The sequence below is a fragment of the Dromaius novaehollandiae genome, chromosome 15 (assembly GCF_036370855.1).
Source record: "Dromaius novaehollandiae isolate bDroNov1 chromosome 15, bDroNov1.hap1, whole genome shotgun sequence".
Lineage (NCBI taxonomy): Eukaryota > Metazoa > Chordata > Aves > Casuariiformes > Dromaiidae > Dromaius > Dromaius novaehollandiae.
In genome coordinates this window covers 19,272,511-19,299,611 of record NC_088112.1, presented here as the reverse complement: position 1 = coordinate 19,299,611, position 27,101 = coordinate 19,272,511, and the positions used below count along the sequence as shown (strand labels likewise).

Genomic DNA, 27,101 nt, shown 5'->3' with positions numbered 1-27,101 from the left:
GTACGTCTTGCGATTCCTCTCTTTCGGGGGAGCAGCTGTTATTTCTGCCTCTTGCTTCGTCGGAAATGTGTACAGAAGTGTCTATTTGTGTAAGTGCTATTTTCTACATGATTGATTTCAGAGTATTTGTAAGAGTGCGCGCAGAGTCCACTGGACACGGATTTCATTTCAAATTAAACATCCGTCTGCAAGCAGAGGTTAAAACAAGTGCAAGAGAAGACGATGGTAAGTCACACAAATAAGTCCACCGGAGGCCAATAGCCTAATATATTTGGATATTTCCTTCCTAGAGTTCAGCCGCACTCAAAAGAAATGAGATGAAGGCTTCATCAGTGTGGGGAGTCCCACCAGAGAGGAATAGTGAAAATGATGAATTAAGAAAGCACGAGGAGGCAGCAGGACCAGGGAGCAAGGGACGGAGGAGAAGGAAACCAGCAGCGGTAGATAAAGCCTTTCTGGGGCAGGAACGGGTGAGTGTCCCCTGCTCACTTGGACTCTGGGGAAACGTTTCTTTGGAAAAAACCACTCATTAGGTTCATTTCCAGCATTTTGGGTTCAACAAACTTCTGCTGACTCCAGCGTGAGGTTTTGTGGCTTGAGACCACCAGCACGGATTCTGGACTGTTGCAATGGGGCCCTAAGGACCCCGGCGAGCTCAGCCGGGGGCAAAGGCTGCAGGAGGCTCGTCCCGGGCCACGGGGCTCTGTGCTTCCAGGGAAAGGAGCTCCTCTTCGGAAACGTGCATCTGCCAGCAGGAAGGTGCTTGCTGGCCTGCCCAGGGCCTCGCACCTCGCTGAGCATCCAACTCACCAGTGTCCAAAACCTCAGCACCTTCTCAGGGATACCTGAAACCTCTCGTTCTTGTCTTCGGGGCTGGAATCACGAGCCCATGGAGGTCCGACTTTGTGACTCACCTACCTAGACGGAGGGAGCGGCGAGGTTGTCCCTGGATGCTGAGGAAGGGTTTGGTGCCTTTTATCCAAGAAGCGTTAACGCTGCTTACGTTAATCACATTTATTTACTGCGGGAAAATATCATTGTAAATATAAAGGGTTTATGATTGCTAAAGACTTCTTCTGTTTGGCTTGGTGGTTTCTTGCAGGATACATTTTGGTTCCTCTTTTCCACGGAGCAGCTGCCCTTCCTGGCCCCCGCCCAGGCTGCAGATCCGTGTGAACGCCTGGAAGAAGCCCGCTCCTAAGGGAAGCGGCCGCGAAGGACCACTTCTGCTTGCCGCAGGAGGCTCGAGGGAGAGCCGGGCGCTCCGAGTTTGGTGTCCGTCCAAATCAGAGCAGGTTCAACAAGAACACGATTGGGACGCTGCAACTCGTCGAGGTGCCTGACGCGGGAGCCGGGCGCCTCGGGACTCCTTCGCACAGGAAACCTTGCGTTTTGCTGTCACATTCACCCTGGTCCCCGAGCGGCCCAGGACACAGGTCACCCGGCCCGGGGGACGCACCGAGGGAGGCCGGTGGCCTTGCTGCCCCTCTTTGGTGTGAAAAAAAGAAACCCCAAGCCACCCAAGTCCTCCCTGCCAGCGGGGAAGGGGGGACGCGATGCCAGCGGACGCTCGGACGGCGCCGGGTGAGGGGGGACAACGGGGCGGCATCACAACGGGAAAGTTGAGGGGAAAAAGAAAGGAAGGAAGAAAAAGAGTGGAGAAGAAGGGAGGAAAAGGAGCGCGGAGGAGATGCTGAGCGCGCCCCGGTCGCTTGCTGCCGGCTGCCGCCGCCGCGGGGCCCCGGGCGCGGGGGAGGGAGGCACCGGGGGGATGGAGGGAAGGAGGGAGGGATGGAGGGAAGGAGGGAGGCACCGGGGGGATGGAGGGAGGGAGGGATGGAGGGATGGAGGGAAGGAGGGAGGCCCGGGGGGATGGAGGGAGGGCTGGGGGAGGGCTGCCCTCGCCGGCCCCTCTCCCCTCCCCGCCCCGCCGCCGCCGCTCCCGCCCCCGCGCCGCCGCCGCATTTAACGGGGCGCTCGGGCGCCGCCGGCCCGTCCCGGCCCCTCCCGCCCCGGTCCCGGCTCCGGTCCCGGCTCCGGTCCCGGCTCCGGCCCCGGCTGCGGTCCCGCCGTCCCGGCCATGTCGCTGCCGCCGCTGCTCCTGGCGCTGGCGCTGGGCCTGGCCGCCGCCGCCAAGTCGCCCTACCAGCAGGTCCTGCAGCACAGCCGGCTCCGCGGCCGGCAGCACGGGTAAGGGGGGGCCGCGCTCCTGCCGCCGCCCGGAAAGAAAGGCCGGAAAAAAAAAGCAAAAAAAAATATGCAAAATTGGGGTTGGGGAGGTTTTTTCCCTACTTTTGCGCTTTCGCGGAACGGCGGAAGCGGCCCGCGGGGGTCGCGCGTTGCTTTTCCATCCCCCCGCCCCGGTCGAGCCTTCCTGGGGGGCTCCGGGGCGGGGGGGAAGGGGCTGGGGGGCCCCGCACGCCGCTGCCGCCCCCGCGCCCGGTCTGCTCTCGCCCCGGGGCAACTAACTTTCATCCCGAGGCAACTAACTACCTTCCTTCCTTCCTCGCTTCTTTCAAGGTGTTTAATAGTCCAGGGGTCATTTGAGACCGCTGAATGATTTTTTTTAATCAACCTATCCCCATTAAAAAAAGCAAAAGCCCCCAAACTTTAAGCTGTTGAGCTTTTAGTGGAAGGAGCTCTGTTTTTAAGGATTTATTGGGGGAGGAAATACTTTTAAGGGTGGATGGGTATCTCGGTGGAGTAAGCACCAACTTACTTTCTGACTGAGGCCCCCGGGGCATCTTGGAAATGTTCTTGCTAAAAGTAATGGCTTGGCTCACCTTAAGCCCCCTGAGATAAGGGATATCCCCCAAATGTGTGCAGACATCTCCCGCTGGGCTGGCAGTGTGTTATGGGTCCGGGTGGTGTGGCTGGTGGAAAACTAACCAGATGTTAGTAGCTGTTTCCACTGTTTTTACAAACTTACTGGGAGTTAGGTGTGGGGGGGGAAGGATGAATGGACATTTCAGCTGTTTTTTGTCTTTCGGGTTGGTGACATTGATTGAACTGCGGCTCCCATTTGAATGGGCTGCTGAAGGCAGGATCATGAAATGCTTTTTTTTTTTTTTTAAAAAAAAAAAAAAGCAGACTGAAATATTGCAATTTGCTAGAGCACCCAGCGAGGATCCAGGTCAGTCGTCATAACGGGGTACACCGACTGCCTGTGTAATCGGGTACCGAATCTAACAGACAAAATCTGAGCTGATGCCTGTTTGCAAGTTGTCAGTGATGAAAGAATTAGTGATTTCTGTACAAATGCAATGCTCTCCTTTGTCTTTGCATAATCCTAAACTAAACAAAGACCTGATTCTGCCGACAGCCTAGGGCAGAGGTTTGCTCAGGCTGGGTGAGGTGGTGCAGGTCTGGGGTAAACCAGCGTGCTCGTCTCCGAGAGAAGCCGGTCAGGCCCCGTGCAATCGATGGAGGCACGTGGTGAGACGTGATCGCAGCCCGCGCCGGTGCCTAGGATTTTTGGGAGACGTGAGGAATTACTGTGGCAGGCTTTGCGGATGACGTGGAGTTACGCTGATATAAAAGCAGCGTCGTTTCCAGCGGGGTTTGGCTCGCTGGTCCTCTCCTGATGGCGGGAGCACCACATAACAAGCTAATTTTTAAACATCAGCCGAATTATGACCATTGATTAACGGTGTGTCCAGCAGATTCAGCAGCAGGGAAACAGCCAAATCGCTGCCGCCGTTCTCCCGCGATGTCCCCCCGCACCAGCAATGCCCCCGCTGAGCGAGCGCGAGTTCGGCGGCAGAACTTGGCTCTGCAGCACAACTTTGACATCTTAACTTTTTTTTTAAGTGGATTCTGGGTCAGGTCGAGGAGAGGGACTGCAGCTGAGAAATATAAAAAGAGGGTTAAGACAATACGAGAGCGGTCACTACTGCATTTTAAGCCAGACCGGGCAGAGCCCCAGCACACGCGCAGCGGGGAGCAGCTCCCGCTGCCTTGCCGCGGGAATCCTGATGGTGCAGACCTCGGGGGCAGCTTTCTGCACCGGGAAAAGCTGGGAAGGATTTGGCCACTAAGTGAGCAAGCGAGCGGCAGCCCCACGGAGCTGGGCTCCTGCAGCAGCGATCAAACCAGGCCTTCGGTAGCCAGGGCTGTCGAGAGGAGTGTTCGAGGGGTTGTCCTCCGCCAGCCGCTGAAATCGAGGCGGGACGTGGAGTTTGGATGTAATTGGAGCCGCATGTAGGTGCTGCAGGGCTGGTGTAGCCCAGGTGGGCTGAGTCACGGAGCAGTGATTTGGCCTGGAAATGCCTGAATGTGGGTCAGTTTGCACCAGCTGCAAGGTCGGCTTGGGGATTTGTGAGTGTTTTAATGCCAAATCTTTCTCCTTGCACTCTGTGTTTTATATAGAAAGTGAAGCAAATGCTTTCCAGCAGAAACACACTGCCGTTCCTGGGTGACGATGGAAACGGTGACCCTCGTTCCCCGCGGCTGGTCTCGGGGGGTGGTTTGGGGGTGCCGGGGCCACGCCGGCCCGGGTCCTGCCTCGGCACAGCCAGCTCCACGCAGGCTCGTTGGAGGGGGGCCAAGCTCCCGCGGTGGCTGGCAGCGCGCTCGGCCGGCGTCGCGCAGACCCTCGCCTAAACCCCTGCTAAGGACAGGGAAGCTGGCTTGTTTCGGAGGGCTGAATTTGGGACGCTGGCGAGGAGCGAACAAGTCCGCAGGAGGACGAGGTGGGCAGGTCGAGGCCGCTTTGGTTAGGTGAGCGGGCAGGTTCTCCTCCCAAACAAGTGTGAAATGGGCTGCCAGCTCTTCCTGAGCAGCTCAGCGGGACCTTTGCAACAGCATCTCCATGCCCTTTCCAGACTTAGGCTACGCAAGTGCAAGCTGCCTTGGAAAGCGCAGAGTGCTTCTGGTGGAGTGACGATTTGTGTGTTTTACTTATTTGCTTCTCCCCCATCTCCCCGGCGAGTGATGCTGTACAAACTTCTGGGGTTGTCCCGGGCTGTCGCTGGAGCAGGGTTTTGGTGCTGGGAACACAGCTGCAGCTGGGCTGAGCATCCGCAGCCCGTTTGGGTGTTTGCTGCACCTCTGGCTCAAAACCCAGGGGCAGTCGGTGGCCTTGCAACCCCGATCCATAAATCGTATCTCATGCAACAACTTTGCCTTGCCCATATCCGTGGTCCAAGGGGGCAGCGAGCCAGGGTGAGCGGGGAAATGCTCTGCTGGCCAGATTAGGGGTGAGTAAGCTCCCGTTTGACCACATCTTTGCTCTCAATGACCCCTCTTAGAAAGCTCGGGGGCTGCAGTCAGACTTCAGTGGAATAAGTCGCACATGTAACTTCGAGCGTGTGATTTTTCTAGTTGAGCAGAGCTCTTGGGACCTTATGGACTGACACTGCATAGCCACTGTCAATATATGCTCTCATAAAGTGTGCATTGATTTCACAGTGTACTGAGTCGCTTGCTTGTTTTACCCATCAGTAGCTCAGCATTCATGGCCAAATAGGCTGCATCTGTTACTCAGCCTACGTCACTCATCTCTTTTCAGTGTAAGTTGGTCCAAACCCTGATAAATATCTGTCTTTCTGCATGTCCTAAACAATAAAATTATGTTTTTGTTGGGAAGTATTTGCAGTACTGCATAGCTTTAGCAGGCTTTATCTGGGATCCTGGTTAATGCCCAAGTTGTAAGTAGCTGCTCACCATGGAAATACTGCCCAAACTAATATTTTCAACTTGATTACTTTTTATTTTGGGGAGAGGTGAAATATGGGGGGGAAAAGCAAAGATTTTTGCGTTCAGCAAAGAAAAAACATACCCTGGCATAGTGAAGAGAGATCTCTTTCACTGCTTTGTTCAGGTTATAATAGTCGTTACACGCTCGGGTGTCCTAGGAAGTTAACTTGCAGCTGTAAAAGTTTCCTTCTTCCTAAAGACAGGACGGCTTTTCAGGCGTTTCCAGGTGGGGGTCTTAGCCCCCAGTGCAGGGATGGAGAGAGGGGAGACTTACACGCTCCTGTTGTGTCTTGTCGCCCGCTCTAGCCCCAACGTGTGCGCTGTGCAGAAGCTCATTGGGACGAACCGGAAATATTTCACCAACTGCAAGCAGTGGTACCAGCGGAAAATCTGCGGCAAATCCACGTGAGTACTTGCGAGAGCGGTGCAGGGGTCTTCCCCAAAGAGCCCTGCTGCGCGGGGCGTCGGATGCGTCCGTGGGCGAGTGACATCCGTGGGCATTGGGGATGGAAAGGAGCTTCCCATGCTGCCGCGATCTTGCCGTGTTGGTTTCCTTTGCCGGGCAAGTTAAGGATTGTTTTGGCCTTTTACTCCAAAGCAATGTTTGTGCCTTGGTTTTTCTCAAATGCCAAGCATGATCTTGAAACACTTAGATGTTAAGAATGGAAAGTACTATATGAATTCAAAACCTGATTGTTTATTCTAATTGCATTTCTATATATACTTATATAACTCTCAGTGCTGTAGTGAAGGACCAGATGTTTTCTAGTACTTAGCAGTGTCTCTCTGAATCCTAGACTCAGTGCTGCATAGCTTTAAAAAAGAGAAAAATAAAAAGCAACACAGAGTTGATGAAGATTGGAAAGAACATAAAATTCATCTACACATGTTTTCTTTGGAAGGGAAAACAGAAATAAGGACAAAGAGGTGTCAGTTTTAGCCAATACTCTGACTCCACCAGGAAAGTTAGTTAGTCTTGAAGGCCAATTCAAAATCTAAAACTGCAAACAATAATATTCAAGTGGCTGTTACATAGAGTATCTGTGTAACCAGCCTCAGGACGTTCTTTCGAAAAATGTAGTCAGCAAATAATTAAGGATAGGCATGCCTGGCCTCATCAGGAGTGGGGAACCTTTTTTCCTTGGCGTAGGCCAAATAGGGCTTTCAGATGCATTCATTGGCCCATGCTTTAGCACACACCACTGTATTATCCAGTATTAATGCAAAGAAGGACTTGCACAGCCGCTGGCTTTGTGGAGCAAAGCGGTGGGCCAGGCCTGGCCCTGTACCTGTGGGTCTCCTCCTCCCCGGGTGTCCTGCACATGTCTTGGGAGATGACTCTTTGCAAGGTCGCGCAAGACCACCCTTCGGTGTGTGACGTGAGGAGGCTGATGTTAATAACCATCGCTGCAGCGAGTGTTTCCCATTGCCAGTGTCGATGCAGGTTTTCCTGTGCACTTCTGGAAAGCAAAGCTGAAATGAAAGTATGGGCAATTTCTCCCAGGTAAAATAACTTCCCTAGAAGAACAGATAGGAGAAAATCATCCAGTGTGTTCCTGGTGTGGTCCTATGCAAGTTTTAGTTTGATCTAATGCGACATACCAGTATATTCTGCAGATTAAATAAACTCTGCTTCTGTGCTAACCAGCAGACTTGCAGCTTACCACAGTGAAAGATCTCTATTGGTTTTATTTTACTTGCTTGGATTGGTTCAGCAGAGTTTCCTGGCTATCAGATTTAGTTTTGAGTGTCCATTACTGGTATTGTGAGGAGAGGTGCAAAACAGGAATTGTCACTGTGCACAGTTTTTGGCCTTTTATCACGTTACCCATGGATTCATCTAAAATAGGAAAACTCTTTTAGGAGGGTGTATTGCAGCATATACCAATATTGAGCATGTGTAGTGGCTTCTCTTATGTCCAAAAATTGTTTTTACAAAAAAAAAAGAAAAAGGAGTGGCAATACTGTAACAGAGCTAAACCACCTCCCACCCCGCTCATGCACACCTAATTCTACAAAACCGCTGAATCTGGGAAGACTTGGTTTAGATGTTTAGAGTCGAGACCCTCATCTTGGCTGATTGGTGGCCTTTTCAAAATGTCCTTGACATAAAGTGGCTCAGATCATGGCATGGCAGTATGGTACCATCGTTGCTTGCTCTATGGAAGATCACTATGGTAATGGAGTAGGATAGTGGTCTCCAAACAAAGCCTCACTCAGCTTTGGATATGGGAGGGCTTTGCTGTTAAAATCACTGAAAGACAAAGAGGTCCAGCCACAAATTTCTTTAGTTCTGAAATAAATCAGAAACTAAGCCTCAAGTAACCAAGTGTGCAGCTGTATTTGGCAGAGACAAACTCTGCTGCGTGTCTCCGGGAAGAGGCAGAACAACTGGCACCTAGCAGCATTTCATGATTTCATTTGAGGAGATGCAGTGATCTCCTCTAACCTCACTTTCTCTGGTTTCACCCAAACGTCTAATCCGATGATGCACTGCTGAGAGAAAAGCATACACAGTGTTAACTTGTGTGAACCTATGAGATAATGGCCCCATTATACCAGGAGTTTGCTAAATATTCTTCACTTCGCATCATCTCGACAATGAGTTTTATTGTCTTGCTCTCTTCCTAGTTATTTTTGAGCCAGGCCTTACTTTGACCCGTAGCAGTGCCTGTGCAGAACAAAAGACATGTGCCTGGACTCAGATTTTCCTGAGGTCTCTGGGACAGCTCTGATTACAAACATTTGCCGGTGACTGCTCCCACTGGACGTGGTCCTCCTGGCGTATGGAAGCAATCAGGCGTCATGCAGGCTGTAAAGGGCACGGTGTGTTATGCTACAGCAATCAGACGCTTAAAAAAGCAAGTGTCAAGGAGCCTCTCGGTTCCCAGGAGAGGCCACGAGCACAGTTAATGCTGCAGAACGTGAATCCTCAGTCTGGCCCTCTGTATGCAGCTGAGTCGGTCAATGAGATGTTTCGAGAACAGGAGATACCTTTAAATCCCAGAAACGGGCAGGATTTGGCTTGTTAATCAGCATAACTGGATGGTTCCAGCCTTTGCTGAGGATTTCTGACCAGAAGCCCTCTCCTGGGGCTGTGTGCTTAGGCCCTTCCTCTGATGGATGGATCCGCTCCTTCAGTGCTGCGGGCAGGGTGGAGCTTTATCCCGTCAGAGGTTGGTGGATTTGTGGATAAACATGTTCCTAGAAAGCTTTGTCCACCCATGAGAATGGCAGTCCTGGGATGGGAGATGCTTGGCCTGTCTCATCTCGTCTACTTACCCTGCGTTTTACCTGTCCATTATCCTTCACGTCTGCTTAAAGGGTCAGTGCTGCTGCAAGTTGGAGTGTGTCGCAGGTGCAAATACCAGGCTCTAGGAAGATAGTTTTAATTGCTTTGACTTCTTTTCTTTTCCCGCTTTGAACACTGTTTCACGTAGGTAGGAGGGAGGGAGGTCAGCAAGAGGCCAGGTGTTGCAGAGAAGCAAGCTGAGCTCCTCCAGAGTTGGCTGAGATAACTGAAATGCTGCACTGAGTGAGCAAGGTGGAGAAGTTGCTGCAAGCCTGTAGCAGTAAGTAGTAACTTCACCCCTTTGAGGATGATCACAGCCTGCATCCAGAGGCATGGAGCAGCAAGGAAAGCCAGCCTGGGAAACACAGATGTGTCTGGTCTTTAGTCTTGACTCAACGTGCATCAGCTCACGGCAGCTGTTGGGGTTCATAGCTGACAGCCCTCAGGACGACTCCGGTGGGTTCAGCGGGCGCTGTGGGGAGTTAGGCTGTGGCTCTCACCCCATGGAAGAAGGTCAAGGTAGTAAGTGTGAGGCTTGGTGGTGGGGATGGCAGGTTTGCGTCTCAAAATGGGTCTTTTGGCCCAGCATGGTGGAGGGGTCTAGTGCTGCTGCATGTGCAGCATGGTGGAAACTTCAACTCATGCGTCAGCGGGGAACTCTCGCCTCCTTATCTGCTTTTTTTCGTTGGTGTTCTTCTCCGTGCTAAAGATTTGGCTCGCACAGTTAGGAAGGAACTGGACGGAGGATTTATGTGCATTTTCTCATTGCATTACTTGCTGATTAAGTGAGATAAGATAGCTGGCAAGAAGTCTGACACTGCTTTGATTTTAATGAGCTCTGAAACAAGATTGTTTTGATAATTAGGTAATTTTCCACTGTTGGTTATTCTGAGGCCAAAGAAATAATTTATTTAGCATATATTCTCATAGTTGCCTTCTGTTTTTTTTAAAATATTTTTCTAACTCCCTAATGCACTGGACTCCTTCTTCTAGAATTAGGGTTGCAATTAAATGCCTCCCCCCCACACACACTTTTTTTGTCTTGAGAACAAAAGGACAACTTATATCAATTCTGGGCTTTTTTTGAGGAATAACTGGTAGCAATAAGTTGCCCCTTAATACTTTTTTCTTTTTTTTTTCCTTTTTAAATTAACATTCCTTTTTTTGTCTGATGTACTTTCGCCAGTTCAAGGAAAGAATGAGTCTCTGGCACTCTCTTTACAAAAACAAAACATATGGGTTTTATTACAGGAAATTATTACAAATGGATCTTTATTCACTAATATATGCCTAAGCTTATTTTTATTACCTTGAAGAACGCACTTAAAATTTAATTTCAGATCCTCAGAATGCAACAGCAGTGAAACAACGACTAATAAAACCGAGGGAGCTCGCTTCTGCAGTCAAACGCACATAGGCATTCAGAGACCACAGTGTTTCGAGACCGAGGTCTGCATGACTGCAAAGATCTGACTCCAGATTACCCAACGAGGAGGTCAGGAAGCTGTGGTCGGAGGCGTTGCGGAGGGGATGACAGACGCGCTTTGTGCGAGGGCATTGCTTATTTAACCCGCGTAGTTGGCATCGGCCGCGCGGAGATGCAATGGTGTGTGACCGCTGACCGGGCACCAGAAATACCTCCTGCGCTCGGCAAGCCCAGGGGCCGGCGGGGGCTTGAGCCGCCGGTGCGGAAGCGCGGTGGGGCCGAGGTGGGAGCCGGCTGCCTGGTCGCGCTGGCTGCGGGGTGGAAGTGCTTTCCCTCCTCGCTGGGCCCATGCTTATGGCACACGCAGGCAGCGGGAGACTTGCGACGGGCTGGGCAGGCTCTTGGCTTGGTTTTAGGTCCATCAAAAAGAGCTCGCGCCTCCCCGATCCGCGGCTGAGGGCGTTCCGGGAGGTCCTCAGTGTGGCACCCAGCGTGGAGCCTACAGGAACCGGGGTGAAGCTCCTCACCCAGCCCTGGCGGGCGGCAGGGGCTGGCTCCGAACCGAGCGGAGCTGCACAGCAATGCAACACCCGCCCTTCCCGTAGGGACACCTGGGCTCCTTAGCACTGAAATGCAGCAGCTGGCAAACGAGGGAGGGAATGAACGGCCCTGGGAGGTCCACGGGGCTGATGTCAAAGGTGGGGTTTTTGGTCCTAGTTCTCACTTCTTGTCTCTGGTGCAACACGTGGCCGGGCACCTCCGTATTCCCCTGGCCCTTTGCAGAAGCGCGTGGGTACTCGGACAGCTTAAAAAAGGAAAAAATCACAGCTGAGGTCGCATGGGGCCGGGGGGGAGGAAGGGCAGAGAGGCTGGAGGAGGGAAGGGCGAGGGTGGCTGGTGGGTGGCTGCGTGAGCCCGGGCGCTTGAAGGTGGCCTCGTACGGGTGCAAGCCACCAGCTCCTCGGTGGCCTGGCCCCATTGCATCACCCTTGCCACGAGCATCCCCTCGGCGGGGTGCCGGAGCCGGAGGCGGCCGGTCGCTCCGTGCCTTCTCCGTGGGCTCTGTCCCGGGCGGGGGGCATCGCCGAGCCGCCGGCACCGCGCTGGGCACGCCGCGCACGTGAGCCTCCCGCTCGCCTAGCCACAGCTCGTTACTCCCCGATCGATCTATAAATAAGCCTTTTAAAGCCTACGTCAGCACTCGGGAATTATTTATGCTGAGCTTTGGAATGATTTCTCTTTAATCGGCTCTTCGTCTTTGATTGCAGTTGTGAACCAAGGGAACTGTCTAGACTGGATTTAGTTTCTAGGGTGAAAAAAAGAGAAATCGGAGCTGGGGGTGGGGGGAAGCGTGTGTTTCTAATGAACACGAGACGGGGGAGCTGGGAAAAGCGGAACAGCAGGGTGCTAAGATCTCCGGTAGTCAAAGGAAGGGATTGCTTTAGGCAAACTCTTTCCCACATGGCGTATATAATGTCTAGACAATCAGTCTGGGTTTGCTTTGCAATTCTCTTAGGAAACCATGACACCGAATTTATTTGCTTCTGTCACAGAAACACAGGTATTTGTTTCACTTACTGGCTCTTAATTACCCTGAAGAATTCCCTCCTGAACCCCCGGCCTTTCCACCGTTCGTTAACAGAGTTAAAATGATGACAAAGATCCAAAGCAGGAGGCTTTTCCCTTCTCTTTAACAGAGCGCGCCGAAGCTCAGCGCTTACGCTGCGGGATCGGGCTTGTCCCGAATCCGGCTGGGAGCCCAGGGGAGATGCTTGCCGTCACGAGGAGTACCTGTCCCCGCGGGCTGGCCCCGCAGGCAGTGGCCTCGGTCCTCTCGTACCCGGAGTAGGAGCAAGAGGGGAACGAACCCCCTGTGAAAAATAAAAGGCTAACTTCTGCATTTTTTTTTTTTCTTCCTGTTAATATTGAAACATGTTCCCTTAAACGGACAGCTTTGCGAATCAGATGACTCTTTATTTTCCATTGAGTTGCAGACGATGACCACAGCCTTCAGCCAGCTCTTGCTTATTTAAGCTCTGCAAATCTGCAGAGGGGCCCTGAGTCACGCAGGATGAGGTCTCCCACCCCCTCGGTTTTTCCCTGGAGGGATAGTGCGTAAAAAAAGCAGGCAGTTTGCTGCCAGCCAGAAGGAGATGCTTGTGCACCGCACTGAGGGTGCTCGCGTGGTACCCGGGGCTGGCAGGGGCTTGCTCAAGGCCTGCGTTGTGGGCTTGGCGGTATGCAGACAGGTAGCTTCTTAGGGTGGACAAGAATGGGGTGGAATGAAGGGGAAACACTCAGCCGGCTTGGTCAAAAGCAGTGGTCAGACGTGACAGCAGCCGCTGGCCGGGGCAGCCCAGAACGGCGAGAGCGATGCGTGTGGGAAGAGGATGAGGGCGGTGATTCGTACCCCCACGCATACAACATACACCAGGATATGCAGTGCGTTGGAGTTCTTGCGTTGCTTTCCTCTGTCAAGGATCAAAATAGCACTTGGGCATGATAAGTCCTTAAAACTGATGCGTGTTGTCTGATTGTTCAGCCGTAACGTATAACAGCTCGGTGTTAAATGCAAGTTGTCTTCATTGCGTTATTGTCCTTGCTGAGTTGTGTTTGTCCTCCATAGCATGCTGCAGAGCAGAAGGGCTATGAAATACAGCTGGCACCAAAACCTCACAGATTTCACCTATGAGATATATGTAAATATATATGGCCACTCACGTCTAGGTCTCTGCCTCACTTCTCTATATGCAGTATAGATCCTGATAGGAGCTTGTGCCTATCGCTACCTTAAGTTTAAGGGATTGCAGCGTTGGTTTCCGTCCACTGTTTGAATAGAGAGTGAATAAAGTTGCCGGGAAAAGCGTGGGTTTTGAAAATAACTTTGTGGAGAAATTGGCAACAGGCAGTCCTGAAGGAGATAAAAATTGTGGTTTGTCTTTTGTTCAAGTCTATATTTCTAGTGAAGAGTCTGCTTTAGAAACATCACCAAATATGGATGAACACGGACAAGAGTATAGCTAATACAGGAGGGAAAAGGGAGGGGAAAAAAAATTGAAACACCGCTGGTTAATCTGCCGTATCCCTTTCTTATTCCAGAGTAATCAGTTACGAGTGCTGTCCTGGATATGAAAAAGTTCCTGGAGAAAAAGGATGCCCAGCTGGTAAAAATATGTTTGACATTTATTTAGACTTTTTAAAATTATACAGCTCCCTAGTAAAGAGAAATGATAGAAAATTATTCAAAGTGGATTTGATTTTCTGCAATTTGTGCATGATGTTGCCATGAATAAGTCAAAAAAACTCAGTAGAGCACCAGCTGAGTGCCGGATCAGGTCCAAAGCATGCAAAATGTTCCAGATAATTTAAAACCTTGGATATAATTGAACTAAATCAAGCATGGGAGGGCCACAGGGAATTACTTTTTCCAGCAAGTAATACAGCTCTATTGGAAATGCAATACAAAGTAATGATACAGTAACAGACAGTTCTGCCAGTCTCTGCTCATTTCTGTTTTGGCAAGTATGAGTTTAGCAAAATTGCGTTTAATAGAAAATACAGTTTGGTCCCCGGTGGGAATGGGGAAGGGACTTGCCTGGGTCTATCAAAGAAGGAAGTGTTCTGCTTTTGCTTTCTTTACACCTCCTCCCCCAGTGAGCTCGTGGCTGCCCGGTTAACGGTGGGGCACTGCCCGCGGCTTGGCAGCGTTGGGGCTGCTGCGACCGGCAGCTACACCCTGGGGTGGGCAGAGCTTGGCCGTGGTGGGGTCGAGACGTCCTGCGGGGCCTCGCATCTCTCGCAGGAGGGTCCCAGAGAAGACCCACCGAGTACAAACTGGGTGAAATCCCGCCCTCACCACCCGCTCTCGTGTCGGACTGGTGCTGCAGTCCGACTGCCTGGCCCTGCGTATGAGCGGCCAGGGAAGAGATGTCAGCCTTGATGGATCGGGCGAAAGCAGTGGTTGTCTTTGCCTGCCTCGTTAGTCTCTCAGGCCAGATACAATGCTCGGTTCTGATTTTTTTCCTCCAGTTTGCATGCATGAAGATCCACAGTAACTCCATTTAAGCCTGCAGAGATGCAGTGGATCCTGGGTAACACTGTTATAACTGAGATTGGAGCTGACAGCCTACAATTATTCATTATCTATTTAATGAACAGATATGAATTCACTGACATGCTTCATTTCCAGAAGCATTTTTGTCAGCAGCTCTCTTTTAATTCAACAAAGTACAGTGAAGAATGAATGACGTTTTCCTGGAAATATAATCTTCTCTTTTTTCAGCGTTGCCGCTTTCAAACATCTATGAAACCCTTGGTGTCGTTGGATCTGCTACCACGCAGCTCTACTCTGACCGGTCTAACCTAAGACCAGAAATTGAAGGACCTGGAAGTTTTACAATTTTTGCCCCAAGTAACGAGGCCTGGGCATCCTTGTCTGCTGTAAGATTCGGCTTCCCTTCTTTCTCCTCTTCCTTCTGTAGTGGATATTCAGCCCTGGAGGCTGAAGGCAGACACAGCTTCAGCCCTGATGTAGGAAGGATATTCCAAAACGGGCATCACTGTACTGGTCCATCAGCTCCAGAGCTGTTTCTGGAAGAGCCCAACACTAGAGGAAGGTGTCGATGCTCTCTAGGGGATGGATGCAGCAATCACCTCATTCAGTTTTTCCTGTCTCTTACTGTTGGAGATCATCATGAGATCTGCAACAACAGACTTAACATGTCTTCCACCAGTTTCATTGTTGATCTCTACTTTACCACTCTAGTCTTAATATTTGCACAAGTATCCAGTCTCAATTGTAAATTCACAGCCTTCCTGCATCAGTGCATTCCTCTGTTTAATTGCATATAGATTTACTTTATATTGGTATTAATTTTTCCACTTTGCATCCTATGAAACTTCTCCCTCCAAAAGTATCACTGCTGTATTGCTGGTGCCGTGATCCAAATGGAGCATCCCTAGGATGGGAGAGAATCCTGACTGCACAGCCCATATTGAGTTACAGCCCATATTTGCATCATTTGTCCCTAAACATGTAAGAACAGCTGTCGTGTCAGGGAGAGGGACGTTTTTTGTCTGTCCCTGCTTCCAGGCCTGTGCCCCCAAGCTGCACTAGCAGACCCCCTTGTGAGGACGATGCCCGTGGGGAAGGTCTCCCAGCGCAGTTGCCGCTTGGCTCTGCATAGTGCCTTTTGTTGCCTTACCGCTGCTGTTGACACAGTGACCCCATGCTGGACCTTGCTGCCATCGTCCGTCTGTCTGCCCGGGACAGGGATGCCAGAGCTGCTAGCTGCTGTTGTAAGGCAAAAGATAATCTTATGGGAGCTGGAGACCTACACACAAACATGCACGTATGCACAAAGTAAGGTCTCACTGGAAGCACCTTGGACACAGCCAGGTCTCCTGGTGCAGGGGTGCTCTCACGGACAATAGGCTTAGTTGTACTCAGCCCTGAGTTTCATTCTGCTTATTTTCAGGAAACGCTGGATTCCTTAGTCAGTAATGTTAACATTGAGCTGCTCAACGCCCTCCGCTACCATATGGTGAACAAACGGGTCCTAACAGATGAGCTGAAACATGGGACAACACTGAATTCAATGTACCAGAACCTCCCTATCCAGATTCACCACTATCCCAACGGGGTAAGACAACTCTTTGAGATGCTGTAGTTACCGCGGTGGAGCTGAGAACGGACCTACATCAACTGCATCAGCTGGGTTTTCTTTTTTGAGGATAAAAGTGAAGGTTTAAAAACTCTAGGGAAGAAGCTTTGACGACACAGCCAGCACTGTATGTTGAGGGCACTCTGATATCCCTGGGCAAACTATTGCCTTCATCCAAACCATGTTCAGGGCCTCTTTTCTCCTCACTGGAGCCCTGCATGATGTGTTGAGAGATGGGTTGATGTTTAGTCAACCCCCATAGATTAAAACAGGATTCACAGTAAGACTATACACAGATAGCTGTTGGTGCACAATTACACAGTACTAACCAAAATCATCTAGGTCTGTGGCCCCCCAGAAGGTGCCTGTGAAGGGCATGGACTGCTGGATAGTGGATTTAAGCTTTATCACAATAGGCTTGCTCTTCTGTTACCTTCCACCTCCGACATGGTCGTTGGATCTCCAGGGCTTGGTAACGCTTAGGTTATTGATTAAGGGAACATGTTTGGGTGGAGCTTTGATAGAATATTTATAAGCAGATAGTTTCATAGGTGATGTTGCAGGAAAGTTGCACATTCTGGTATATAACATTATGCTTGCATAACTGTTTGATGTGACATATTTTCTTAGTCTTCCTGATGCATAGTAGACAAAACCGCTGATTACTTTCAAAGCCCTTTAAATATAAAATGTTTCAGATGTGTTTTTTTGATAGAACATTCTCATTCTTCCTTTGTTTTTCTAGGAAACCACATTTCTGCTCCTGCTGATTCAGTATTACAGCACTCACTGCGTTTGAAATAGGAAAACAGCAGAGGCTGCTTTACCTTCCTGTTCTAACGCACGTAACACCCTGTGGCTCTTTTCCTCTGCAGATTGTGACTGTGAACTGTGCCAGGCTTCTGAAAGCTGACCACCATGCCACCAACGGAGTGGTTCATGTCATCGACAAGGTCATTGCCACCACTACAAACAGCATTCAGCACATCATTGAAACCGAGGAAAGCCTGGAAACTCTCCGGGTGAGTCCATCCCGTGTGTGTCCCAGGGGACCCCAAAGATCTCCCCTCCCAAGGAGTTGTAACGAAGAGCTTGCCAACGCCTAAATGCTGCGACTCTAAAGCTGCTGACAAAATCCCAGTACCAATGTAGCTTATTTTGCTTTAGAAAGAGAAAAGCTTGATATCAGTGCAAGTGCCACCCTGCTGCTGCTGTCAGTAAAAAAGATGTAGCCTGAGTCTGGCTCCTCCCTTTTTGCCTTAGGTGATATTAACTGTTCAGATTTGATGAGTACTAATTTATTCGACTTGCTATTTGCCAAGTTAAGGAATAACTTGAAAAATACACAGGGGTTTTGCAGTTAGCCGGCTTTAGGTTCGGATCCGAATTATTCACTGGAGCTACTGCGAACCTTTCCAGGCGTTTCAGCGTATGAGACCTGTGAAAGACTCCAGAAAAGGCTCCGTCCATCTCATGCTCAAATTACTGGAGCACAAGAGAGAACCAAGGGGCAGGATAAAATATGTAAAAGTACCGAAGTGCTGAAAGAGGCTATTTAGGATTTATTTATTTATTTATTTAAAGTATTCTGAAATAATAAGTACCTTAATAAATCTGGCCCTTAGTGACTGGGCAAAGTTGCTGATCATCGTATTCTTGCTGAATGTACTCTACCGTCTCTCCTCATTCCTCCAAAGGCTGCTGTGGCTGCTTCCAACCTGAACAGCTTGCTAGAAAGCGAAGGCCAGTACACGCTCTTGGCTCCGACCAATGAAGCCTTCGAGAAGATCCCACGAGAGACGCTGAACCGGATCCTGGGGGACCCAGAGGCCCTCAGGGGTAAGGGCTTGTTTACTGAGCGTGTTGGGAGGTTGAAGAGTGTTTTGCAGTTCTACTAAATACTGTTTCAAATAGATGTGAACTGATTTCTGATACGCTCTGGTAACAGCTAGAATATACCCACTTGAGAGCCTTCAGCTTTTAAACTGGACAGCGCAGTCTTCTTCAGAGCTGGATATGACAGATGTGGCAAAGTGTGTGTTATCCAGGTGTGGAGGAGGGCGCTGAAACAGTCCCTTTTCCACGTTATCCAGTGTGTTCCCCGGGGGACTTTGGCTGGGGTTTCTTTGGGAGTGAAGGAGTTTGCCTCCTCGTCGGTCTCTTTTCAAGACTGCAATTTGAGTGGGAAAGGGTGTAGAGGATTCACGAGACAGTTGATCCTTTAGCACTCCTATATATCACGGTGGCTTCTATTAATCCTGCAAAGTGAAAGAGAAATAGTATCTAAGCAGTGTAACTTCCTCTGACAAATGAGTCAAACATCTTGACTACACGAAACATTTCCTAACTTGACAAAGGTGTATAAAAATTGTACTTTTTAGGCACTTGACTTCACAGTCTGCAACACAAGTGGCCTGTTTGAAATCACTGTGCATCTTTTGGAGTGGAGCCCTACACAGTGCCATACGGGATGCCCTTGCATTTGAACAGACCCTCTAAAAGCTACAATAATCCACCCAACGATATTTGCATGGCTTATTTTTCCAGCTCTGTAAGGTGTTTACTTCTCTTACAGACCTTTTGAACCATCACATACTGAAATCAGCCATGTGTGCTGAGGCCATCATTGCTGGCCTGACGATGGAGACTCTGGAAGGAACCACCTTGGACGTAGGCTGCAGTGGGGAGGACCTGACCCTCAACGGGAAGCCCATCATTGCTAACAAGGATGTCCTGGCTACCAACGGCGTCATACATTTTGTTAATGAGCTGCTGATCCCAGACTCAGGTGCTGGTGCCTCTCTGCATCATTCTCCCTTTTGCCTTTGTAACATTGGGTGAATTATCTTTAACGTAAGATTACTATGTGCTGCTTTTCTTTTCAGCTAAGACCCTGTTTGAGTTGGCTCAAGAATCTGAAGTTTCCAAGTCTATGGACCTTTTCAGACAAGCCGGTCTCAGTTCGCATCTGACTGGCAGTGAGCGTGTGACACTTCTTGCCCCAATAAATGATGCATTCAAAGGTAAATCCAGGAGTAATTCCCTTTCTTCCATCAGGGTGGACCACAGATCTGCTGCAAAGAGTCTCTTCAGTGGAGTTGCAGTGCACAAGCATGCAAGCCCTCCCTCAAATGCTTCAGCTATAGCCAGTGGCATGTAGCTTTAAAATTAAAACCACATATAGATAATATTCTGTATTTGGGCCCCTTTAATGTTTCAGGGAATATTTTAAGTGAATCACTGGTTCCTTCTGTATTTTTTGCTCCAGATGGAAATCCCCCTGTTGACAGCTCCATGAAAAATTTGCTTCTGAACCACATTGTTAGAGACCAGCTTTCTTCTAAATATCTTTACCATGGACAGAAACTGCGGACTCTGGGTGACAAGGAACTGAGAGTTTTTGTTTACCGCAACGTAAGTTCCCATAGTATGCGGCGCTGTAAAGGGTTGCTGTGTATGGGCTGCTTTTGTATCCTTGATCTCTAGTACATCAGTGAGTCCATGTCCAGCTGAGGGTCTAGCCTCAGCTTCTCAAAATCACTTGGAGTTTCTCAATTGGTCAGAATTTCACCCGTGTCTCTAAATGACCAGTTCATTGCAAGCAGGACGGAGGGGTTACGTTGGATTTTCTTGTCCGTTACTACCTGTGGTAGACTGTCCACTGAGTGATGCTTGACATCTGTAATGTTAAGGCTAACATGTAAAAAGTGTAATTGAGCGTTGTGGAAAGGTATGAAATCTCTCTTTCAGAGCATGTGCTAATGATGCCTTTGGTCTGCCATTCTGTTTGCAGAACCTTTGCATTGAAAACGCCTGCATTGCTGCCCATGACAAGAGAGGAAGGTTTGGGACCCTGTTTAGCATGGACAAAATGTTGACCCCACCGTCTGGTTCAGTGATGGATGTTCTCAAGGCAGACCATCGCTTCAGGTGACCTTTCTGCTCTTCCTAATGGCCAGTTTGGAGCAGAAGAGCTGTCAAAGCAGTTTCTATTTATTGTGGATCATAGTCATGACTATATGTAATTTCTTGACATGGAAAGAGCACCCACACCATAGTCTTATTCCTAAAGGGAGTGAGACTTCAAATAATCCCGTAAAGAGCTGTGAGCCCTCAGGTAGCAGCTGAGCTGAGAGCATGTGCATTGCTTTAAATTATCCAGATAACAAGTATTTTTCATTTGTTTCTAGTGGCACTTGCTGTCCCAAGTGTTAAATCAGCTTAGTGAGAGTTGGATTGGGACCTAACTGAGAAAATGCTGATTTATTTTTTTCATTTTGGTTACCTTAACAAGACCTTGTGAGTACATTAATACAGTAAAAACCTGTCTGTAAAGCTGCCTTTGCCAGTTAGAGGCACTGTGGTCAGGCCTCTCTGTCACCTCACTAGCCTCGTTGTCCCCAAGGATTCAGCATCCCCGGAGCTGCTTCACTGTTGCTCAGATGTTCTCCTTGGATCTCACAGGGCTCAGTTCATGTCTGACTGACTTTTCAGTTAATGGGTTTGCTGGATCCCAGCAGGATTTTGCAATTGTAACTTCATAGCTCTCTCTTGAACACAACATAAAATTGCTCAAAGACTGACATAGTTTAAACAAATGAAGCCATTGGAGTTTTTATACGTGTGTGTCTTGCAGTACGTTGGTGGCTGCAATCCAGTCTGCAGGTCTAACGGAGACCTTGAACAGGCCAGGGACCTTCACGGTGTTTGCTCCAACAAACGAAGCTTTCCGAGCTATGCCACAAGGGGAACTGAACAAGCTAATGGGTGAGCATTTTTAGAGCATGCAGGTGAACAGCTGCTGTGTGTTATTGGCATGATACTTGACGATAGACTTGGATTAATTTGTCTTCTATATCTCATTCTTTGACCCTGCCTGTTGGAAACACAGACTTCCTACATGGTTTTGATATGTCCTGTTCCAGCTGAAAGCTTGGGGTGTACACAGAGGAGTGGCCCTGAGCTTTCCTACAAGGCGTGGATATGGGTTTATACTTTCTACAAGGCATAGGCATGGGCTTATATTTCCCGTGGGCTTGGAAGACATGTTTATAGTGTATACTACATACTCCCTTTGACTTTTATTTGGCTCTGCCAGGTGGTGTAAGCAAGATAACCTGAAAGTGTTTCTAGAGACTGAGGTTTCTGCCTCACACATCAGGGATGAAAAAAGTGAGAATATGGCTGGCCTTATTTCACCCGAATTCTCAACCACATAGGACCAGGGTGTTTAAGTGAGCTTCACAAACAGAAAGCCTGGCTCACATTCAGCTTCAAGTTACGCTATATGAAGTTTAAGTATTAAAAGGATGGAGCTGTTGCTCTGTGTATGTGTACATAGACAAAGCAGGAAATCCGATCGGATCCTCGGATGACAAAATATTCTGGTCTAGCATAGACAAAGACCAAGACCAATATCCTGAAAAGCACAGGCTTGCAGACTGAATGAGGGGGGAAAAAAAACACAGGAATGTTTAATAACACTCTTCTGTATATGCAGCAAGATCTTTTATTTTCTTTATGTTGAAAAATGGCTGTGGTTTGGAAACAATGTCAGGTATTTTAGTGTAACATCTCGTCATTAAGGAACAACCAAACATTGACATCATAATTTGGGAAGCCTCTGCCCATGGTAGCTGGTTATCCTTTTAAGTGCATGGATGAGGAATTGGTAATATCAGACTGCACATTCAGTCTAGTGCCGAATGTATAAATATTTCAGAACTGTTTTGCAGCTATTGTAAACGGCTGCAGGAATGAAGTATCCCAGATGCGGGCACTTCAAACATTCTTGTTTTTTCACGCAAATATTTAGCTTATGCTTTTGACGAAGAAGTGAATCATGCTGGTGAAGACGCACAGTGTGAACTGTGGCCACCCTAGAAAAACTGTAATGGAAAAAAGCTCACAGTTTACTCAGATATGGGCAGTGAGATGAAAAGTCCCTCCTGCTGAAGGAGCTGCTCTGGTTTTGTAGATGGAGAAAATTTTTTTCACACTAGCTGTTCCCCGTCATCTCTCTATGGGTTTTGTCTGTGACACTGCAGCCTCCAGAGGAGAAGATGGAGGAAGATGGACCGTGACGGGGAAGTGGTTCATCTTCCTAAGACCTGCTTCCAAGCACAGCTAGATGAGTTGAGAGAGACTCATTGCCAGCCTGATCCATACCCCGCTACTAGTATCTGTGAACCATCAGGGACATTTCTCCTGCTCTTTTCCCCTTCCCACCAGACATCCTGCGGTTTCAGCTGTTAAGAGTATTGCAAAGTGACCCTGATGCTGGCAGAAGTATTGACATTTGCAAATACTAGAGTATCCTGTAGGCTTCCTTATTTAGCATAGATGTTTGTTTTCCTAAACTGCTTTGGGAAGTGAAAGCAGCAATAGAAGGAGGTTCCTATAGCGCTCAGTGAGAGAAAGAGGAGATGGAAAAAACAGGAGATGGGGATTTCCTCTGTAGAGCAAGGCTAGTACTAAGGAGGGGTATTGGGAGAGTGTCCTTCTGGACTCGCAGGGATCTGGACTACCCAGCCTCACTGCTTGCCGGCAAGATCAGCATCAATGTCCCAGCCAGCTCCAGCCAAGGTGCTTCTACCTGGTCTTTTAAACTGATGTTGTTTCCTTGCACTTTCAGGAAATTATTGTTTTCCAGATAATGTCATCCTAGAGCGTGAGCTATGGGAAATAACCTCTGATGCTGTTTTGCAGATGTAAATGTTTTCTTCCCGCAGGTAACGCCAAAGAACTTGCCAACATCCTCAAGTTCCACGTTGCCGACGAGATCGTGGTTAGCGGCGCCATTGGGGCTCTCGTCCGACTGAAGTCCATGCAGGGAGACAAGCTGGAAGTCAGCGTGGTAGGTCACCTCGGGTGGGCTTTTGCAGTGAACACGGGTGCTGGGCTTTGTGTTTAGCTGTCCGTGTTGGGGTCCACCACAGCATGGTCATCTGGGTGGTATGGGAACCTCTTCTAAATGTGCGTGTTGTCCCATAAAACTGTTTTCTGAGACTGTAGCGCAGGGAATGTTGCCATGTGTTCAATTCAAAAAGCTGGCAGTCTTGAAATGTGGTTTACTTCAGCTTTGTCCCCAGAAGACCAATTGTAAATGATTTCCAGGAGCTGTAATAAATTTCATCCTGAGTCATGGGGGAAAAAGCATAAATAAATTAAATCAATAGCCTGTTCAGCTAAAACATCTTTTTTTAGTGCAATGAAAATGATCTCTGCATGTGCTCCCTTAACACAGCAGGATTTATTTAGATGTATAATTTTATTTCAAAAACTTTGCACTAAATTAAGAGACTGCAGGATCCTCTACTGAGGGGAAAAAGCTATTTATTTTCAGAAAATAAATAACTCATGACCCGCTCTGCATGTAAAGAAGAAATGCGGGATGGTAAAAATGGAAAGGCTGGTGTTTCCAGCTGCTTTGAGTTGGCCAACTTGCGTGCTAGGCTCGGCCTGTGTTGGGTCTTGATCTGCCCGCTTCTGCTGGAGCAATTCCTCCCCGAGCCCACGAGCGAGGGAGCAGCCCCCGGGTGCGCCTGGGGCAGCTGGGGGTTCTGCTCTGCCGCCTTGGCCCAAAACTCCTGCCCCATGCACGGAAGAGGTCAAGGCCTCCAGAGCCTGCTGCTGGCTCTAGGACAGACTGCTGGAGTTATAATTTGATTTTATATTCTTCTTAATTGGCAAGAGCAACACAAATGCCTACAGCCATTGAGTAAATGAAGGACTGCAAAGTGAGGGTTTTTCTAATAAAACTGGAAACCACAGGTGACAGAAGCTTCTAATTTTCCACTTTTTTCTTCTTCCCTTCTTCTTAACAGAAAAACCACGTAATACACGTCAACAAGGAGCCTGTTGCTGAAGGTGATATCATGGCCACGAACGGTGTGATTTATGCTGTGAACTCGGTCTTACAGCCCCAGGGTAGGTCCATGTTTAGAAATGCCTAAAGCTGCGTGGTTTCCGCGTTAGTGCAGAGCTGCCAACAAAAATTCCTCTGTGAAGTGAGCATATTAAAAAACAAACCCAGCTGAAGGCAGGGGAGCGGGTCGGGATGGCTGACCTGGTGCTCGTGTAGCAAAACCTGCTCATGCCAGAGCTGCTGCTCCGAGTCGCGCTGGCAGGACAAGCCGGGTTTGCCCTCGCCTTGGTTCCCTGCCCTCTCCTAGCCCCTGCCACCCGTCCCATCAGCTGCTGCTCCGCTTGGGAAGGGAGAGGTGACGCACGGCAATCACTGCCGCTTATTGAGGAGGGTTAGCCTGTTACTGGATTTCCAACATATCCTCCAAAATAGGTGAAGGAGCAGCCTGTGTGCTTTGAAAAGTATTTCAATGCTATTTATGTTCTGCCCTTAGCTTCAAGGCCCCAAGAAAGAGGTGATGAGCCAGCAGATCCCGCGTTAGAAATCTTCAAACAGGCATCTGCATTATCCAAGGTAAAAGACAAAGAAAACCTCTCAAGTAGTACTTCCGAAATTACATTTTGCTCTTATTACTGATTTGAAGGTAACTTGCCCCATTCAGATTTTGTTTTCCGCAGAGACTGAGTGTATCTGTTTCATGGACTTGACCAATCCTCCTCTTATATGACTTAATTATATAAGAAGTAATGCATTTTGCAGCATGATGCTTACAGTTTGCACCATACTGTGAATGTAGCCTTGGCACAACACAATCTATGACAACCTGCAATAACATACGTGGTCTTGAAGAGCCATTCATCTGTTCCCCTCTTAAGCCCTTCTGGGAGTGTTAGAATAAGAATGAGCAAGTAACAAATTTGACTTGCTGAATGTCAGAAATAGAAGACACTTGCCCGTGATTTATAAAAGCTGTTGCTGCATAACTGCTGTTCGGACAAGCACCGTAGAGCAGAGCAACTCCGCGTTGCTCCCTGTGAGCTTCTTTGGGGCATGGGGCGAGGGCAGTCCTGCATCCTGCGGTCCTCCCTGAATATGTCCTTCCTCCTGCCCTGCTTGCTACTTCCCAGACATAAAGACTTCAGACTTCCCAGATGGTCTCACCTTTGGGGTTGGTGGAAGGGAGCTCCCAGTAATGCAGACCAAAGCCAGAGGTTTAAAAGATGCACACGTGGCTTCACACAGTGTGATAATTTGACGGAGGAAGCCACTGCTCTAATAGCTGAGCTGTTTTAAAATCTGGAGGATGTCCGTGCATACATAATGTCTGCTAAAAACAAGTGAAACCTGGTCTAGATCCGTTTGATAATTTTTGGAGAATAGGGATACATATATTGACTTGCAAACTGTGCAGCTGTCAGAGATCTGTTTTATTCACTGATTTTCTTTCCGTGCAGGTTACTCAAAGGAATCCTCGGCTAGGTAAGGTGAATTTCTGCTTCTCTAGCTTGTTTCTAATTCCTATCGTATGTCATTCAAAGAGAGGCTTATTCTGTTGTTTAAAGCATCGGCGTGGCTGTGTGAGCAGGAGCGAGGTTAGCGCTGCTGGCTGCCCGCTCGGGAGGTCCTTGGCCACGTGGGGTGGTGGGGCGCAGGGCTGCCCTTTTGGGCTCTGGGTGTGCGCGACCAGCCTTGACTTGGTCTGGCCCCAGGAAACCCCTTGGCGTGCACATAGGTAGCTTCAACTCTGCTGCCTGCCCTTACTGCCTTGGACATCCCTGGTTTCCCTGGGTCAACGGTGGCATTAGGAGGCCAGAAAAAATCCCCACCAGCCTGAAATGAGATGTGCATATTCGCTGAAAAGGAAGGTTGAAAATAGAGCCACTGATCAGCCATGGATCTCATTCTTGAGGGACTTCATAGACTGATTTGGCCTGAACTAGAGGCGAGGGTGCTCTTGGCCAGCTCCAGCATGTTGTGGCCTTGTTAGCGGCGAGCGAGCAACTTGTCTTGCTCCAAGCAAGGTTCATCATAGCAGGGAGGAGAGGGGGAAGCGAAATGCCGCATGCTTGTCCCATGCAGCTGGGCTCTTCTCTCTTCCAGCACCCGTCTACTCCAGGCTACTAGCGAGGATGAAGGAGAACTCGGGCAGGCTCTGAGCACCCGCATGAGCGTCCCTCGGTCACCACCTCTGTCGACCTCCGCTGACAGCTTAAGAGAAGGACAGAATTGTTTTCAAAAACCAAATATCACCCTTAAATTTATTTTTGTCTCCAGTGAAAAGGATAGGAAAAATTAAAAGCCATATATATATATGTATATATTTTAAGACCATTTTTATTTGTTTTTGACCTTCAAGTTTTCACACTAAGGATGTTTTGTTTTGTTTTTACAAAGTTGTCATTAATTTGCCATTTTTGACATACCCAATTTTGGGCTTGATATCCATGATGTACAAGGGCAGGTGCTTAATTCAGCCCTGATTCAGAAGCACATAAAAAAATACTTAGGGATTTTCATGATGCTATCTCAATTAAGAAGACTTTGAATTAAAGGTCCTTTTCCAGGCTCCGAACGGTACTGACTGGCTCTGCAAAATCCAGGTTCCCAAAATGGGAAGCCAGGTATAATCTCAGTGAAAACCCCCTCCGAACCAGTGCCAGCACTGGGAGATTTTTGCCAGAATGACTTGGCAGGAATTCTGTATTTTCAGCTTTCAGGGTAAATACATCACCCAGGGGCCAACTGTATAGCTAGGCAATGGTGATTGCTTTGGAGGAGGTAAATTTGTTCAATTCATTAACCATTACCCAAGCAATTCTTTCTTTTCCTGTTTTTTTTGTTTTTGTTTTCTTTACCAACATGTGTTTCCTTCCCCTGTGTTTTAAGTCTCCCATGAAATTCTGAATTGAGAGGCTGTTTTTAAAGGCCTCCTGTTGACATTGAGGAAACTGCATGATTATAAGCTATGATCTGAACTGTTCTTTTTTTTTATTGGGTTTTGTTTATGCCTATGGGTTTTAACTGTGCTGCGTTTTGTTCACGACATTGAAATGAAAGTTCTCCCTGGCAGAAGCCTTCCAGTAAATAATTCATTTGTAATAATGGTTGTTTTTTTAATAAAACTTAAAAATAAAATCAAAAATATAAATATGACAA

The 27,101-nt window shown here is 48.6% G+C and overlaps 1 protein-coding gene across 1 annotated transcript; it reads left to right on the top strand.

Annotated features, from left to right (window-relative positions):
* The first annotated feature begins 1,921 nt into the window (after positions 1–1,921).
* TGFBI (transforming growth factor beta induced) lies at positions 1,922–27,101 on the top strand. The gene is made up of 17 exons (XM_026118287.2): positions 1,922–2,190; positions 6,004–6,102; positions 13,515–13,579; positions 14,698–14,855; positions 15,893–16,057; positions 16,954–17,100; positions 17,776–17,917; positions 18,654–18,866; positions 18,964–19,101; positions 19,347–19,492; positions 19,872–20,008; positions 20,715–20,845; positions 22,810–22,934; positions 23,905–24,007; positions 24,439–24,518; positions 25,400–25,424; positions 26,046–27,101. Exons 1-17 carry the CDS (start codon positions 2,081–2,083, stop codon positions 26,099–26,101), a joined length of 2,040 nt encoding a protein of 679 aa, XP_025974072.1. The 5' UTR covers positions 1,922–2,080; the 3' UTR covers positions 26,102–27,101.

Coding starts and splice junctions, on each gene's coding strand:
- TGFBI (XM_026118287.2), top strand. CDS start 2,081: ATGTCGCTGCCGCCGCTGCTCCTGGCGCTGGCGCTGGGCCTGGCCGCC. Junction 17,918..18,653: donor GGACCCAGAGGCCCTCAGGG/GTAAGGGCTTGT, acceptor CTTCTCTTACAG/ACCTTTTGAACCATCACATA. Junction 22,935..23,904: donor ACAAGCTGGAAGTCAGCGTG/GTAGGTCACCTC, acceptor TCTTCTTAACAG/AAAAACCACGTAATACACGT.